The sequence below is a fragment of the Gambusia affinis genome, linkage group LG01 (assembly GCF_019740435.1).
Source record: "Gambusia affinis linkage group LG01, SWU_Gaff_1.0, whole genome shotgun sequence".
In the NCBI taxonomy this organism is placed as follows: domain Eukaryota; kingdom Metazoa; phylum Chordata; class Actinopteri; order Cyprinodontiformes; family Poeciliidae; genus Gambusia; species Gambusia affinis.
The window spans coordinates 888,275-904,546 of record NC_057868.1 but is presented as its reverse complement, the minus strand read 5'-3'; the positions used below and the strand labels follow the sequence as shown (position 1 = coordinate 904,546).

Here is a 16,272-nt window from a genome sequence, read left to right as displayed (position 1 = left end):
CTACAATGCGAATATTTTTCATAAGTGTATGTGTTCATATGAATTGTCCTGAAGATGTGTGTGCGATAACATTTATTCATATATTTATTCTTTCACGAACAATGACAGTTTATGTACTTTCCCCCATATTGTTTTTATTTTTGCGTTGGCTCTGTGAGTTCTCTAGAAACATCTCGAATACTAAAGGTTTTTTATCTGCTACAATATTGTTTTTGTAAGATTTTACATTTTACGTTGTATGTTAATGTCTCGTTTGAGATATCTGAAGTTTCAAACTTGTTTTCTTAAATGCACAAAGGGCCATCCCTCATAAACATAACAGAAACATCCTGTAAAAAAGAGAAAAAGACATCCAAAGTACTTGGACTATTTTTCAGTTATTTTCAGGCAAACATAAACACACGTTAAAAAACATTTTGCGTGGCTAAACTTAACGTTGTACATATGTGACATTTTAAACTAATATGTATTGTCATCTCTCTGACTATATGAGAGAAATAAGCGTAGGCTATATGCAAATTTATTGAGGGCCCGTTTAAGGGGTAGTACAAAAATAACAATGATAAAATCTCCCTTGTCCTAGATGGTTTCCGTAGTTTTCTTTTCAGCAGCATTCAGGCGAAACAGAGTTGCTAAGCGACCAGTCATAACACAACAGATTCGGACGTTAGCAGATGTAGCAATGTCTTCCAATTACTCAGCCAACCAGGTAAACTCACTTCGTGTAAACGGCAAGAAATTACATATTGTTTTTCTAACTTCGTAAAGTAATTTCTTATATATATATATATTTTTTTTAAATAAAAGTATGAGGGCACCTTCGGATCCAAGAGGCTGCAGAACTGGTGCACATCTAAAGGCTTTAAAGAGGTAGTTATGGAAATCAACAGCCTGTTCCTGCTATGATTATCTGTAGATATCGTCGCCTTACTAAAGTAAAGGTATAGGTAATCATTTCCTAAAAGTGTCTTTTGGCAAAAATGAGGTGGTGATTTTTCTTTATTCATTCATGTATTTATATCGCCAAAAAGTGGTGTTGCCAAAAAAAAGAAAAAGAAAGAAAGAAAGGAATAAAAGAAAAATATTATTTTCGGAAGGTGACGATGTTGTGGGTTTCCCTGTTTGCAGCGACCCAGTGCTCATGTGGGTCACACTTCCTTCATTGTGAACAGCAGGGGTCATCTGCTCCCAACGGTGAAGGTCTGCGCACTAAACTATTGACTTGTTCTGTTTTTATTTGAGGCAGTCTCTTATTGGAACCATTCTGCATGTCTCTAATGCGGTTTGCAGAAAGGCGTAACCTGGCCAGATTTTAAGGGCACTTGGGATTTGCCTACTCGTATCCCAGCCAACCACATCAACCCAACTGCCCGGTCAAAGGATGGTCTCAGGAGACTCAAGTTGTGGGGAATCTGCCCACCGGAGGAGGGGAAATCCCAATCAGGCAGAGGCAGCAGAAACACAGATGTTGACAAGCAGGTCAGGTCCACACAAACACTTTGATAGGTTCACCTCCTCCTTTCAGTTCCCTTACTGAAGGATCTCCACAACAGATTACCTCCCTCCATCTTGTAGCGATCAAGATCCCTACTCTTTCCTCATCCAGCATTTTGAGGAATGTGAAAATCGTAACAATTTACTAACAATCTTGCTGCAGCCAGAATGAATCAGTCTGAATCTCATAAATCAAGCCAAACCAAAGTAAATTTTATGTGCTGTGTTAAAATTGATTTTCATGAGGTGTTCGTGATTTGCTGCTTTTACATTTCGTTTTTAATCTATTTATTTTGGTCGTGGGCAAGACACTGTGTCAGAGGGGTTAACAGTAGGCAAAGATGCAGAGAGGTGTGTAATGACTCTGCTTCCTGGTCTGGAACCTTTTATGTCCATGGTGTCTACTCTGACACATACCGAGGCCTGCAGGCTTCATTCAGACTCACTTTCCCACCTATCTCCCCCCCTCACTTTCATGCACATGACTTCTATCTTGCTTCTAGTGGTGAACATTCACCTTCACCAGGTTCTCTTCCACCAACTTCCTCTAACCACAGTTCATGTTGTTGCCTGGTAACCTCATAGTCTGCTGCATCGTTGAACATTCTGTATCTATTATTGTTCTAAATCAGTGGCTCTACAACCTGTCAGCCTCTTTAACCCACAAAACAGGCTCAAAGTTTGAATATATTCGCATCTGTTGCTGCCTCAAATGCACAAACATGTCTTAGAACCTAATTAAATGTGGCTTTAAGGACTATGCAATTTATAATAACTATATATATTTGTTTTCAAAAATACTGTAGGAGTAAAATTATCTCAATAAATTTTTTTGTCATATTTTAGTACTTTTACATTGAATCCTATTGAATCCTAGTTCACAATCCCTCCCCCCCCCCAGTGGAGACCCAGCTCCATCACTGTTCTAAAGTGTCCCTATCAAGATAAATTAATAAATGTCATTTCTGTTGTAACAGTTTGGACGCTTCAGGTTGTGTCAATAGAGTTGCTATGTTGCACATCTATGCAACATGCAGTAAAAAGAACAGCTGCTTCCTGACCAGGTTACTTACCTGAGTTAACTCTCACAGTACTGGACTGTGTAGAAGTGATCCTTAGCCAAATCACTGCAGGGGGAGAGTAATCGAACAGCAAAGTGCTTCCAACACATTTTTTTTACCCTTTTTATTTAAAAGAAAAACAGAGTACATAAAGCATTACATGGTCACAAAATTCCCTCTTGTTAGCTAGTAGTCCCTGAGATTGCTTAACAATTTAAACAGCATGTCGTAAATTCTACGTTGTAAAAACCCCTGTTGAGGTCACACTGCAAGTGTGTTAATCCAACAAATCTGTAATTTTATGGCAGGAATAACATAGTAATGTCCGAACATCAGCACACTTATCTGTGAATGTCAGTTTTTCCTTCCTTGTTTCGCATGACTTACCACCATAAAGAACTGAAATAAAGAATCTTCCAATATTCCAGACCATAAGACGAATCCATTATTCCAAATTAAAGGCAATGACTAAGTCCTGATTTGCTAAAATAGAAAAACTGCAAAATATTATTTCAGGCTTTGTTTTAAAGATATGTAATGATTATTAAACTCCAGTTAGTGGCTAAAGATACCCTCATGCTCTAGATCTCATGTGGACTAAATGTTAGCTAGGTGAAGCATTTAGAGCACATGTGTCAAACTCAAGGCTCAGAGGCAAAATCCAGCCCACCATAAATGATATAGCCACATAAAAACAACTTCCACAATTGCAGTTATGGTTTAAATATTATTTTATCAATCAAATCAAGGCTGTTTTTATCTGCATTCCACCAAATTAAAATCAATGTGAAAAGATGTCCTGTAATATAAGTATTATAGAACAAACTCCTTCTGGCATCGCCGCCAGATGTTTGCTTTTATGCTAATTTGGGACAACTTTATATTGACTTTTTTATTTCTGATCATGAGAAGCTACATATAGGAGATGTGGTTGGTTTAATTATTACAAAAAATCAATTAGAAATCTATAAAAATACTCAATAATAACAAATTTATTGATTACAGCATTTTTCATGTTTAAGGTTTCTCTATGTACGTCCAGGGCTCGGTGGCCCCAGGTGCCTTATTAATGGTGCTTTTTGTCTTTTCCTGGTAGATGTTTCACCTGTCATTCAAAAGGTTTTTTTAACCCCCAGTTTGACCCAGAATATGTAACTTACCACATGCAGGAAGTAAAAATCCTAACAGATTAAGTTCTGCCAGTAGACGATTTTCCTTGGGGACTGCCAGACGGAAAGTGTCAGAGGTGTTCCTTGAGTCACTGATCGTTTTGTTGTGACTGTGAGTCATTTAGGTTGTTTTCACCTCGGAGGTTTTTATCAACCCAAGCAACATGAGGCGTTTCCGTCCCAATTCAGCTCTGAATGGTTCTGAAACTGCCCTGCCCTGCCCTGCAGTAGTACAGATGTTCTCTCTCTTCTGTTCGTGACACTATTGTACACTGTAATTGGAGAGTAACTGGAACACTTTTGAGCTGAGTTCTGAGGTACACTAGACAACTTTTATAGTCGTCAGAGATTCTGAAAGGACTTGGTGTGCACCCTGTCAGCTAGGGCATCACAGACTGCAGGGTTTTCCACAACAACTTAAGCCACATTTGGATAGAAGCATAACTATTGTTTGGGATGTTCAAAAACAAATAAATAAATATATATGTATATGCTTGTGGGCCTGAATTTCACAGCGGTTAGTAATGTAAGTCCCATCTGTGTTGTAGTAGGTTTGTCTTTCACTGCCGTTTCCTGCTGCTGCAAATATTTGCACTGCATCCTTTGACTGAGTCTTGCGGTTCATTTCAAAAAGGGAAGCAGAGCTAAGTGCTCTCTGCACACATCATCATAGTTGCAGGCCTTGCATGGGCTGATGCAGAAAAAAAGTGAGGTTGTTTTGATGAAGTCTTCCCTAATCCGAATGCAAAACACAGAAAATATTTGTGGAAAACCCCATATGCCACACATATATGAGGGGGTCAGAAATAATTAAGTCAAAGCTTCCCAAACTGATGATATTTACACTCAGAATTAAGAAACGGTTCCCCGATGTCTTTGACCTTCGGAAGGTCATTTAAAGATAAAAATTGTCGGTTTGGGAAGGCTGCTGCACATCCACGTTTTGGGAGTGTGTAGTTAAAGAGATAAGAGAAATTGTAAACAATAAACTTTTTGAACATTGAGTGCAATTTGTATTGGTGCTGCTTTCCCCCAGATAAAGGGATAAAAAGTTAATAACTAGAGTTAATTAACAGACTACACTCTTCTTAATTTTCCCTTGTATTCTGCGAAACTGGATTGGTTGTTTTGTCCTCTACTTGTTCTACTTTAAAAATAAATAAGTGTTAAAACAAAAAAGGTCAATAACAGTGTTCTAATCATGTGCAATCAGGGTTTTTTTGTTTCAGTTTCTTACTTTAATCTTCTTTCTTTTTTTTCTTTTTTTAAAAAAAGAAGGTAAAATCAGTGTTTTTTAATGTTAAAAAGAAACTCCGCTCTCATGAGGTACCCTAATTTATTTTTACAACTGTACATCTTCAGGCCTAGATTTGGTTTTAAAAAAATTTGCTTTCTGTGTCCCTAAATAACAGGCCACCAATATAAGAAAACCATTTTAAGAACATTTCTTCAGTAATGACTTGAAGAAGATACATTTCTAATGTTGTGTCTTCTGTAGAAGCAGATTGTGCACATTTGAACTGAGAGAAAAGTGAATCACATTTCTTTCTTTTTTTCTTCTTTCCAAGTAACACGAGCCCCAGTAGAGTAATTAAATCACTTTGGAGAGCTTTGGGAATAAACAACTTCCCTTCTCCCCTTGGGAAATTAATACCAATATAAAATGTAAAGTACTAAACGCTGTGTCTTCTGGTGATACATTAGATTCTTCCCCTGAATCCCATATAAATAAAACACTATATGTAAGTTAAAAATTAATTCATTTGTGGGGATTTGCCTAATGCGGAAAATATATATATATAAAACTAACAAAATAAGGAAGCAAAAACTAAGCAAATGCCAAGAAGTGTGTGTTTTTTAAAAAAAGTGTTTCCCGTTAGATGTAGCCTGCAGAACATAAAAAGCAAGTCAGAAATCTAAAATTCACACAAACACTGATTTCTCAATGATCTATGAGTAAGAGAAAAAAAAAAAACTCTCGAATTATTGTGCAAATTTTAAGTAATTTTTTGATTTCCACTATTTTTACTTTTGGAAAGACAAACAGCTTCAACTATGACTTATGACAATAATGCAAATGATTTTTTATGCGAAGTCGGACCTTCAGTCTGTTGTGCCAGAACTGAAACCTTTTTACTTCCACGTCAGCGAACCAGTATGACTGGCTGCTTGGGATGTAAATATTAGTAGGAATACAAGCTGATAACAACTTATTTGTCTCTATGTTGTGCCTTCAAACATTAATGGTTATAAACAGACATTGTACAGTAAATAGCTGCTCAACGATCTCTAACTTTTCCTATCTGAATTCCAACATCAGGGTATTTCTCCTTGTATTTCCTCCTGGGATCTTGGTCAAACTGAACGCACCGTAAATGTTAACACAAACTCTGCTTCTATGTTGAGGTTTTCTCCCAGACACCAAATTAAAATATACATAAAATGTTTACTTGAGAACTATGTATATAATGAACGTGAAAGAAATACGTAAATAAAGAAAATACACGTTAAAAAATGCAATAATTTTTCTACTGGCTTTTATCCTTTTCTGTATAAAAAAGAATAGTGTAGTTGGCAAACAGGAACTTGTTTTATAAGTTCTCATACCTGAGCAAATAAGAGCAGCAGTGAAACTGTAAACCTGACAAACCAAAAGAATTCCTTATCTTTAATTGTTGTGTGTGTGTGTGTGTGTGTGTGTGTGTGTGTGTGTGTGTGTGTGTGTGTGTGTGTGTGTGTGTGTGCGTGTGTGTGTGTGTGTGTGTGTGTGTGGCCTTCTTTGGTATCTTCTTCCATTGTTCTTTTTTAACTTTGATAACCCATTGTTTTTCAAGAATAATATTCAGTAAACTCTCTTTCAGACCAGTGAGGATGCACCTCAGCAGGCTGCTGACCCGCCTAAAGAAGCTGAAGTCCGGTCGGAGTCTCAGAACCGCTCCGTCGCTGGGAGTGGGAGCCAGGGCTCACAGAGAGGTGAGCGTGGATCTCCTGCTCAAGAAGACCTTCAAGCCACACAGCAGGACAAGCCAACAAGTGCAACTGAAAAGAGTCCGCCTGTGACAAGTAGAGTTGGCAGTGACGCCCAAGACATACCGGAGTCCATATTGGAAACACCCCACACAATGATAAGGTACACCAAGGCAACTGTAATGAATAAAGAGTGACATTATAAAACATGGTTTTCAGGAAGTCAGAGTACAACTTATTGCAGAATATTGAGGCATTTGGAGTCCAATACCTTTGGGAATATGTGATGATACTGTACCTGACTTAATCTGTTTGCAAAGTTTCTCTTTTTTTTTTTCAAATAAAGTGTGATTATTAATAGATTTTTGGTACCTAATATCTAAAGGCAACCTTCTACAAATGTTTGATGGTTTCTAAATAATCTGAACTGTCACTTTATAAAAAATTATGTTTTGGGTTTTTCATCATACCACAATCTCACTACCTCATTAACAAAATACCTGGAGTGTTCTTTGGTTCTTTTATGCATGATTGTGAAATCCTCGACCATTCAGGGCTCCCTAACTGTTTGCTCATGCAAAGAACCGCCTATTTAACCGAAGCTCCTCCCCCAGAGCTGGGGTCTCCAGCCGAGCCTTGGCCTCACAGATCAGTCCCCATGGAAACACAAGAGGACCCGCCCCCAGGCCAGAGAGGCGCTAGCTAGAAGAATTTGAACTAAAAGGTAAAAACTGATAACAGAAGCTGTTCAGCAGTTTTATTAGTAACAAACACATTTGAAGCAAATGAAACATGTTTAAGATTTGGACAGAAGCTGCCGTCCCGGCTCTGTGTGTCTCATTGTTCTGTCAGCTGATTGGCGTTATGAGTTCCAGCGTCACTGAGCGCAACAGAAGAAAAAGGGATTGTTCTTTCCTCCAACTCATCCACCATGCATATCTCTGGCAGATAATGCATGTCAGCCTCAGTTTTGATCAAAAGATTTGAATTTTGATCAAAGATGTTTATATCAAGATGCTGTGGAATTCAGGTTAACACGTTAAAACCCCTTAAATGTCACCCTCAAAATGCTTACATGAGTCAGTGGGTCCATGAGGACACTGGTGTCATCATGACATTTCAATTCCTAGACCCGACGACATTTGCCGCATGTCTTCCCCCCTCTCCTTCCCCCTTTCCTGTCAGCCTACTGTGGTATAAGGGACACTAGAGCCCACAAAAAGACCCCCTGGTGGGGGCGGGGGGGGAATAACTTCATATATATATATTTTTGCCCCATTTCTACTTCTATTTTCCATTCACTTAAGCTGGTTTCATAGTGAGGAGACAAACGATATTATAGTTGCTCAATGGAAAGGGATTAGCATATTGAAATGATGTTAATAGAGAGCTGCAATAATGACAGCTGGATAAGCCAAAGGCCATTTTGTACCTGGTGTGTACTGTAAACGTTCACAGGACACAGCAGGGATTATCAGATTAACTGCTGCGACTGATGGACTCCCTCTTTCTGAGATTTTGTCCTATTTTCTTTTTTTTTACCAACATCAGAGCAAAAACATGCGTTCCAACCAGTTCATATTGTGTTATTGACTTATAAATGTATCCGTCTGCAGTTTTAACCAAATAAATACTTGTTGAGTAAAATTTATTTCTGCTCATGCCAGATTAGGAATTAGGTTTAGAAGATCTTCTGTTCTTTCACACTTTTGAAAACAATTTTAACTGACTGCCACACATGCACAGGCAGATATAACCTTCAGTAAATGAAGATATAATGATAGATTTATCTGAAACAAAGTCAGTAACAGTTGCCTTGAAACAGTTCAGATAAACGATAACAGTTCATTTGTCTGGAAAACCCCCCACTATTCATAGCCTGACAATAGCTGTGTTTCCATTAGAAATGTGCGCAATACCTAGTCAATATTCCACTAATATTGAAAACAAGACAATTTTGCAATTGCAGTGTTTCTACTAAATAAGAAACACAACTAAAATTACACATGAGCATTGCCTTATCCTCCCACCACTTCTTGTTTTCTTTGCAGTTTCCGCCAATGGTGATATCCACTTATTGACCATGTGACTTGTGTGATGCAAAAAAATGGTTTTCTATTAACCAAAAAGATTGGTGATAAGCCTGTATTTCTGAAGCAGCAAATTTATTTTTGAAATGTCAAATTGCGCAGTTATATCGTCAATGGAAACGCAGTTACTCTGATAGATATTACGAGCAGACAGAGCTGAGGATTTTATAGATAAATAAAGACTGATGTACACAAGCCTTGGTCCAATAAAATGACACATTTGATGTGTGAGGTAGAACAGGTTTCCTTCTAGAAAATGTGATGCAAGAAAACATTTGCCAAAAGTGATTTATACTTCAAGTGAAAAGGCACAAATACATAGTTTAGAGGAAAATGGAGCATAAAAAAAAAATAACAAAAAATGCTCCAGAGTCCCACAATAAGAAACAAAGACCAAATGGATTTGCTTGCTTATCTGCTATGGCTTATCTAATAACTACATCATTTGCTTTGGTCAAACATCTCCAGGTTGGAAGCAGCTCCACTGATGCATGTTTCCTCCAACTGGAAAGCCAAATGTTAGACAGGCTGGAAGACAGACAAACCAGCTATGTTTGGCGTCAGGATGCGCTGGACGTCGTCGTGATTCTTATTTTCTGAATGATCACCCAGTCTTTCTGCTCGGCTGTCACCGATATCCTCAGACATGAAGAGGCAGAGCCGCGCAGTTTGTCTACCTCTCGCATCTCAAATTTTCCATTCATAAAAGCTCCTAGAGACTGGAAGGTTTTACAGGTCTTTATCGCTGCAGTGAGTACGTCTTGGCCTAGCTCCACCTGACCGGAGTCCAGGAGGTCCTTTCCTTCTGATCCCGTTTCCACCAGTATTCCCGTCACCACCACAGGCTCCTGGAACACCACCGTCAAATGATCCCCTCTTTCTGGAGAGCGTCCCCAGAAGTAGCCCTCCCCAGGAGCCCAGGCCAGTTTGGGGTAGTACTTCTGGTAGGTGGAAATGTTCGAATAAACTTCAGCTGAGGGATTGGTGTAAAGCCCCTCTTCAAAGTTCTTATCCTTCAGCTTGTTGTATGTTCCCTGGAATGACGAAAAAGTGCCCATGTGTTGGAACAGCGAGGGTTTAAAGAGGATGGTCTCTCTTTGGGTCATCAGCTGTCGGAAATGAGACATCAGCCAGTCACAAGGCATTTCTTGGTAAAAGAGAAAAAGGAAGCGAGCCAGAAGAGGAAGGTCGGAGGACTTGTAGAGTTTCCCGATGTAACCAAGGGCTGAAAACTCCAACATCGCCCAGGTGCCCTTTTTTGCGTTTTGCTCCTCAATGTGCTTCCGAATCGTTGTGAGAAAGTTCTGTGCTGAAAGGACGTCGTCTTCCAGCTGGAGGTAGTACTGGCCCAGACCTACACTGTAGTGGATCAAGAAGGAGTAATCCACATTCTGCTTGGAGCGGAACGACACCCGGTCGGGAGCGTCGTTGTAGTTCCTCTTCAAGCCTTCGAGAAGAAGCAGAGAGACTTGCATGAATAAACCACCGGCAAAAACTTTACTCAAGCTTCCTGCCTGGCTGGAATTCATCTGCTGCACCTGTCAGAGGAGGGTACCACTTCTGGGACACGTGGATGACTAAAAGCTGGCCTCGGTCCAGGTCAGAGGCAAACGTTGAGTTGATTTCCCTGACGGTACTGGCTACCCAGTGAAGGTCGAAGTCTGCGATCAGCACCACCACCACCATGGAGGAGCGCTCCTCAGGAGACGACTGAGAGAAGAGCGACTTCAGCGTGGGAACCAGGTAGCTGCCCTTCTTCCGCTTGACTGACGACATGCCGATGGTCAGGAACTCTGAAATGTATCCAGACAGGAATGAAAATCTACATACAGTCATATTGATGAACATGAGTCCTGAAACTTACTTTTTGAAAATAACTTATTACATTTTAATTCTGCAGTATGTAACTTTTATGAAATGTATGTATTGAATTTTTACATATTTGTTAAAACATGCCGTGACAGTATGGTACAAGATAGATAATATGTGGGACATTTTTAGTTAAAATTGACATCCTCTGCTCTTTGCTACACTGCTAACTAGCATGGATGCTCAGGCAAGTTAGCATGGCCACAGATGATGGCGGATAAACTGGTTTCCTGTAACAGGAAAAACGTTGTTCCTCCACCATTAATACATTGAGCAGTGAGTACATGAGGATGACTGACAGCACTAAGCCCCTCCTCCTGGCTCTGATTGGTTGTTTTTGGTCAGTAGTTGTGCATTTCTTCAAATGGCAATAGCAGCTCTGGGAGGAGTTGGGGAGATTGATCTTTTCACAGATTATCCGTCTCGTAACATGCTGTCACGACATGCAGACAGCTGCAGCGTTTTTCATTAAGTTCACATGATTTCTCTATTAAAAATTTAATGACTGATGTAATTCTAAATATCATTTTCATCAACTGTAAGTAGAAAATTATTATAACATAAATAAAAGCCAGAGTTACTGAAATAAATGGTCTGTATCAATATTATAACTTATCGAATACAATCCTAGGCAGACTAATATAATGTTTTATAAATAGTGAGACAGAGGAGTTTATGAGGTACTTCTTTTTATAATCTGATATTCTAAACCCAATAAATGTTCATCTTTTGCTTTTAATAAAACACACAACCCCTCAAATTATTGATACACTTAAAATGACTACTGCTGTAATTAAATTGGAAAAAACACATGAATGGATTTGTCGCTTTATTTCATGCATTTTTAATAATGGAGTGTTTTTAAAGGCATTAGTTGATGGACAGAGGCTGACTGTAATCTGCTTTACAGTTTTTTTTTAGTTTTTTTGTTTTTTACAAAGTGTGTTGCTACAGAGAAGAGGAGGGTGAGGGATGCTGATGGGTTTTTATACAATAAGGGTTATAATGAGGTTTAGAGGGCCAGAACACTCACTTTGTTAATGGTGTCATTTAGAGTTCATTTAATTGTTCTAAAACAACTGAATTGATTGTTTATTAATACTAACTTAATAAAAACGTTATGTTTTAAAAGAGAAGAGCCAATCTTAACCGACCTTGTTGTATAGCAGCAACAACTGGCTTCAAGTGTTTGTGGAGCCATTGTAGCCCATTCTTCCCATTGCAGAGTTTTCGGACATGGACGGCCTATTTACAGTCACGACATAGAATTTCAATCAGATTTAACCGTGGGCTTTTTCCAGGCCACTCTAAAACCTTCCTTTAGTTTTGGTTTTTCTGAGATATCCAGAGGTGGGCTTGGTGGTTTGCTTCATCTTCGTTCTGCTTCTTAAAACAAGTGAATGAGCTTTAGGTCACAAACTGATAGACGGTCATTTTACGAGACATGAATTCACAGTTCCATCAATAGAGCGAGGTCCTGAATCAGTAAATCAGCCCCCAATCACCACTCACCCACCACCATGTCTGACTGCAGGTATGTTGTTTTATTGTGAAGAGCTAAATTCAGCTTTTGTCTCTTCAGTCCTCAAGACACTGCAGCAACACAAAATCTTACCCAGGGTTTTTGGTCCAGTTCATAGTGCAGATATCTCAGCACACTTCAAATAAGACAAACCTAACTTACAAGTAACTTTTCAACAAGATATAGGAGCTTGTTTGAAAAAAGCACTAATTCCTTTGATAGATTATTTGGAAAAAATGTACTGTTATAAGTGAAATAATCTGATACTTTTTATCAATACTGAGGAATTATTGTCTAAAAATTAAAAACGCAGCTCAGGGAGGAATTGTTGATCGAACTGTTGATCCTATATCTTGCAGAAAAGTTTGTTTGGTCTTAATTCAAGTTAACCAAGATATTTTCACTAGAAACTAGACCAAAAACATACTTGGTAAGATTTTGTGTTTTTGCAGTGAATATTTTCCAAACGTCTCATCAGTGTGTTCTTGACCAGTGTGAGCTGAAGGCTTGGTGTAATTTTTAGTCAGTCAGCAGCGGTTTCTTCCTGACTATTGGGTCAGGATCACTACCTTTTACTGAGACCAACAATGTTATGTGGAGATTTTGATATTAAAGGCCTATAAATAACATATCTATAAAATAAACTCAGGCAAAAAAAACCAAATCAAATTCTTTCGATGTGAAACTTGTAAAACTTTAACATGAACTGCAGGTGTGGGTGTGTGTGTGTGTGTGTGTGGGGTGAAGTTTTGGTTAAAACAAGTTTGTTCTTCATTCAGTGGAGTTATTCTCAGAGGATCCAGGAATTTTACTCAGAGTAGTGACACATAATATAATTACTCAAGTAAAAGTAAAAAGCACAGCACAGTAAAAATACTCCTAAAAGAAGATTTTTTTTCCCCCATAATTTTACTCAACTAAGTGTAATTGAGTAAATGTAACCAGTTACTTGCCAACTGTGGGAGGAACTCACTCTGCTGAGTCGACGGCGTTCCTGCCAGCAGCTGATAGGACACATTGAGATGCAGATAGCCTCCCTGCTCCGCCCAGGACTCCTTACTGACGAGCCTCTCCAGCTGCCAGCTCAGTTGCTTTGGAGGCGATCTAGTCAAACCCTGAAAGACACAAACGACCAGCGATTGCTTGTTCGGTGGAACCACATCTGGAGAGGAAAACGGAGAACAAACACTTCCAGGTGTCATTTCCTGTTGCTTAGCTCGGGGTCTCACCGTGAGGAGGAATTCGAACGGATAGTAGTAGTACAGGACAGTGACGAGAAGCAGAACTCCCAGAACTGCATTCTTCTTTCTGGAACGCCGTCGCATTTCCTGTCAAACACATCGACGTTTGTGTTGAGGTGAAACCAAGTCAGTGCAACAGTAAATAATTTAGCTGTGAGAGGATGAATAATTCAGAAGGCTCACAGACAGAAAACACTGGGCTGTGTGTGTCTAGACTGAGATAAACTCACTTTGTTTTCTGGAGATCTGAACTCCAAAGATTGTTCTCCAGCTAACTTAAAGGGGCGGTACTATGCAAAAATCAACTATTTAGACCTTTAAATCATGTTATAATGTTTTTCCTTAATCAAAAACATACCAGGAGTGTTGCTTTGATTCTTTCATGCAAGTCTGAGAAATCCTTTAACCTTCATGGCAACCATTCAGTTGTCCAAGACGCCTGGGTGGACCTAGCACCGCCTTCGACACGCAGTTCCTCCTCAGAGCTACAGTTTCCAAGCTTCTGGCTCACAGAGCAGCCCTCCTCCACGACTCCCTCACTCAGCTCCTTCAGACTAGCCAGCAGCAATTAGCAAACACCTGGTGAAACAACACATCTGCTGAGCTGTTTATGCGAGCTGCTCCTCAGTGAAATCCTGGTAAAAACGCAGCTAAAGGTTTAATAAAAGAGAGACGTTATGATGGCTTCCTGAAGGTCTGAGTTTCAGAAAGAGAAGGAATTTTTAAAGAGACAGAGGCCCAATTTCAACACGTTAAATAACAGTGAGATTTATTTTAAGTCATATTAGTTATACAGAGCATTTTTATGACCACTGAAGGCAACGTAGTTACTTGATTCTGCTATAAAATAATACTATGTGGCCGGAAAACACGTAATACTGCCCCTTTAAAACTAAGATATTGCATTGTCAGAGCGGTACATTGAACTTGAGGCCGGTGTTAATCTAATGTGCTGGAACAGATTGTGAGGAGCATTTTGTTGCGTTTAGACTTGACAGCAGGTTTCTCTGAAACCCTCTGCTGGACTCAGACCTGACAGGCCTGGCACAACAAGGCTGCAGCTGCAGCTTTCCGACCTACATTTATGCTTTTGTTGACTTTAGCTTACACCGCATTTCCCCCGGATTAATCACTGTTCATTCCCAGCTTTTGTGTTCAGAAGTGTTTCCGACTATACGTAAAGTCTCTGTTGTGTTAACTTGGGGTATAAAAAGAAAAGAAAAAGAACGCTGTTCAGATATTGCCGTTTTAGGGATGTATACAGAATCTTCAGGTGTTGAACTTTTGTCCTTTCCAGTAATGTTTTTATTATTTATAAGCAATTACAAAATGTTTAAAGCATAAATAAAAAAAATAATATAACTGCACTTTTAAAAACAGTCACGTTAGATTCCAAATTAAAGTTACCCATTAGAAGAAAAACATTTGTATGTGTGGAGAAGTTGGTATTCTTCTCCAACAGTGCATCTGATTTCCAATCCAAATCCTGGGTTCTGCCTCCATCCTAGGCAAACCACGAGAACAGCCTGCGTCCTCCGATTGTTTAGTTTCCGCCACGTCTTCGGATCTTACACCCAATCAACGTTTTACCAATTTATGGCTGACACAAACCCATAAACCTTCTCAGGCACAATATATAATTTCTTTAACTTTAGGCGACACATTCATGTCATTACTTCAGTTGGAGGTGTAAAATGTATGAAAGAATCGAAAAGCAGCACTCCAGATTTGTTTTTAGTGAGAGGGAATAACATTCTAACATGATGTAAAGCTCAAAAATGTTGATTTTGCATCGTAGCTACTTTTTATTTTATCACTTTGCTAAAAATAAATTATATATATATATATATATATATATATATATATATATATATATATATATATATTGTCATTTGTTTTAATCAAAGTGCGTTACAGCAGATTTAAAAGTAAACATAGATGAGTGTTGTGTTTTCTTGCACTTAAACCTGCAGGGCCCTGTGTGTCCTCAGCAGCCTTTCAATTCTTTGGCAAAGGCCTGAACAATTTCTTTAATGTTTAGATTAAAAAACAAAATGACAAAAACTAGTTCCACCATTTTCTATGTTTTTATCCAATAGTTGCATAAATTTCACACACTATTCCAACACTGATGGTATGATGTTTTTCTTTGCTTGTTCAGTTCTCAATTTTGTCATTTAGCTACAAGCAACATGCTTTTTTTTTTTGGTTATTTTTCATATATATATATATATGAAATGTTTCACTCAAGAAAATGTCTATTATTGTTGTTTTGAAACCTAAAATTCATAAAAAAAAGTTATTTAACTATAAAATATAAAAAGGATTTGTACATTAAGTGTACATAAAAAAAGAGGGGATTAATTCAGATTTACGGCTCTAAACACATTTTGTTTGTAGGGAAAAGGGGAAAAACTGGTTCTAGATTATAAAAGCTGCCGACTCCTGATTTAAACCATTTTGCACTTTGTCTTGAGGTCTATGCAACAACAAGACACTTAGGGAGTTCAAATTGTGATGAAGAGAGCATATTTTGTTTTGAAAACCTAAGTTTCAGTTTTCTATTTTTCTATGAACTGAAAAGCGATTTGGGCCATTTGGTACAGTAAATTGTGAGCATGTTCACAGCTGACATTGTTGCACTCATCCAGGTGATAAATGTCACACAAACTGCAGGAAGCACTAAGATAGGAGTCAGAAAAATGTGGATTTGTTGTGGTTAATATTGTGATATTGTCAGCAATAAATTGAAATTGTTGTGATATTGTAGGACTTTTTAAAATTTAGTGCAGGTCTAGTTTTTTAATAATACATGGTGACAAATAAAGCACAAAAATCACAGATATATAATGCTGTAGA

General features: G+C 38.5%; 2 protein-coding genes across 2 annotated transcripts; one reads left to right on the top strand and one right to left on the bottom strand.

Moving 5' to 3' along the window:
* Positions 1-605: 605 nt before the first annotated feature.
* cfap126 (cilia and flagella associated protein 126) lies at positions 606-6,902 on the top strand. Its single transcript, XM_044117897.1, has 5 exons — positions 606-709; positions 808-870; positions 1,129-1,200; positions 1,291-1,479; positions 6,586-6,902. Exons 1-5 carry the CDS (start codon positions 683-685, stop codon positions 6,886-6,888), a joined length of 654 nt encoding a protein of 217 aa, XP_043973832.1. The 5' UTR covers positions 606-682; the 3' UTR covers positions 6,889-6,902.
* Positions 6,903-8,839: 1,937 nt separating this feature from the next.
* LOC122831579 (alpha-1,3-mannosyl-glycoprotein 4-beta-N-acetylglucosaminyltransferase C-like) lies at positions 8,840-15,123 on the bottom strand. The gene is made up of 5 exons (XM_044117876.1): positions 13,772-15,123; positions 13,402-13,500; positions 13,146-13,287; positions 10,320-10,574; positions 8,840-10,228 (listed from the first exon to the last, which is right to left on the bottom strand). The coding sequence occupies exons 2-5, from the start codon at positions 13,495-13,497 to the stop codon at positions 9,342-9,344; spliced, it is 1,380 nt and encodes a 459-aa protein (XP_043973811.1). The 5' UTR covers positions 13,498-13,500; positions 13,772-15,123; the 3' UTR covers positions 8,840-9,341.
* Between the last annotated feature and the right edge of the window lie 1,149 nt (positions 15,124-16,272).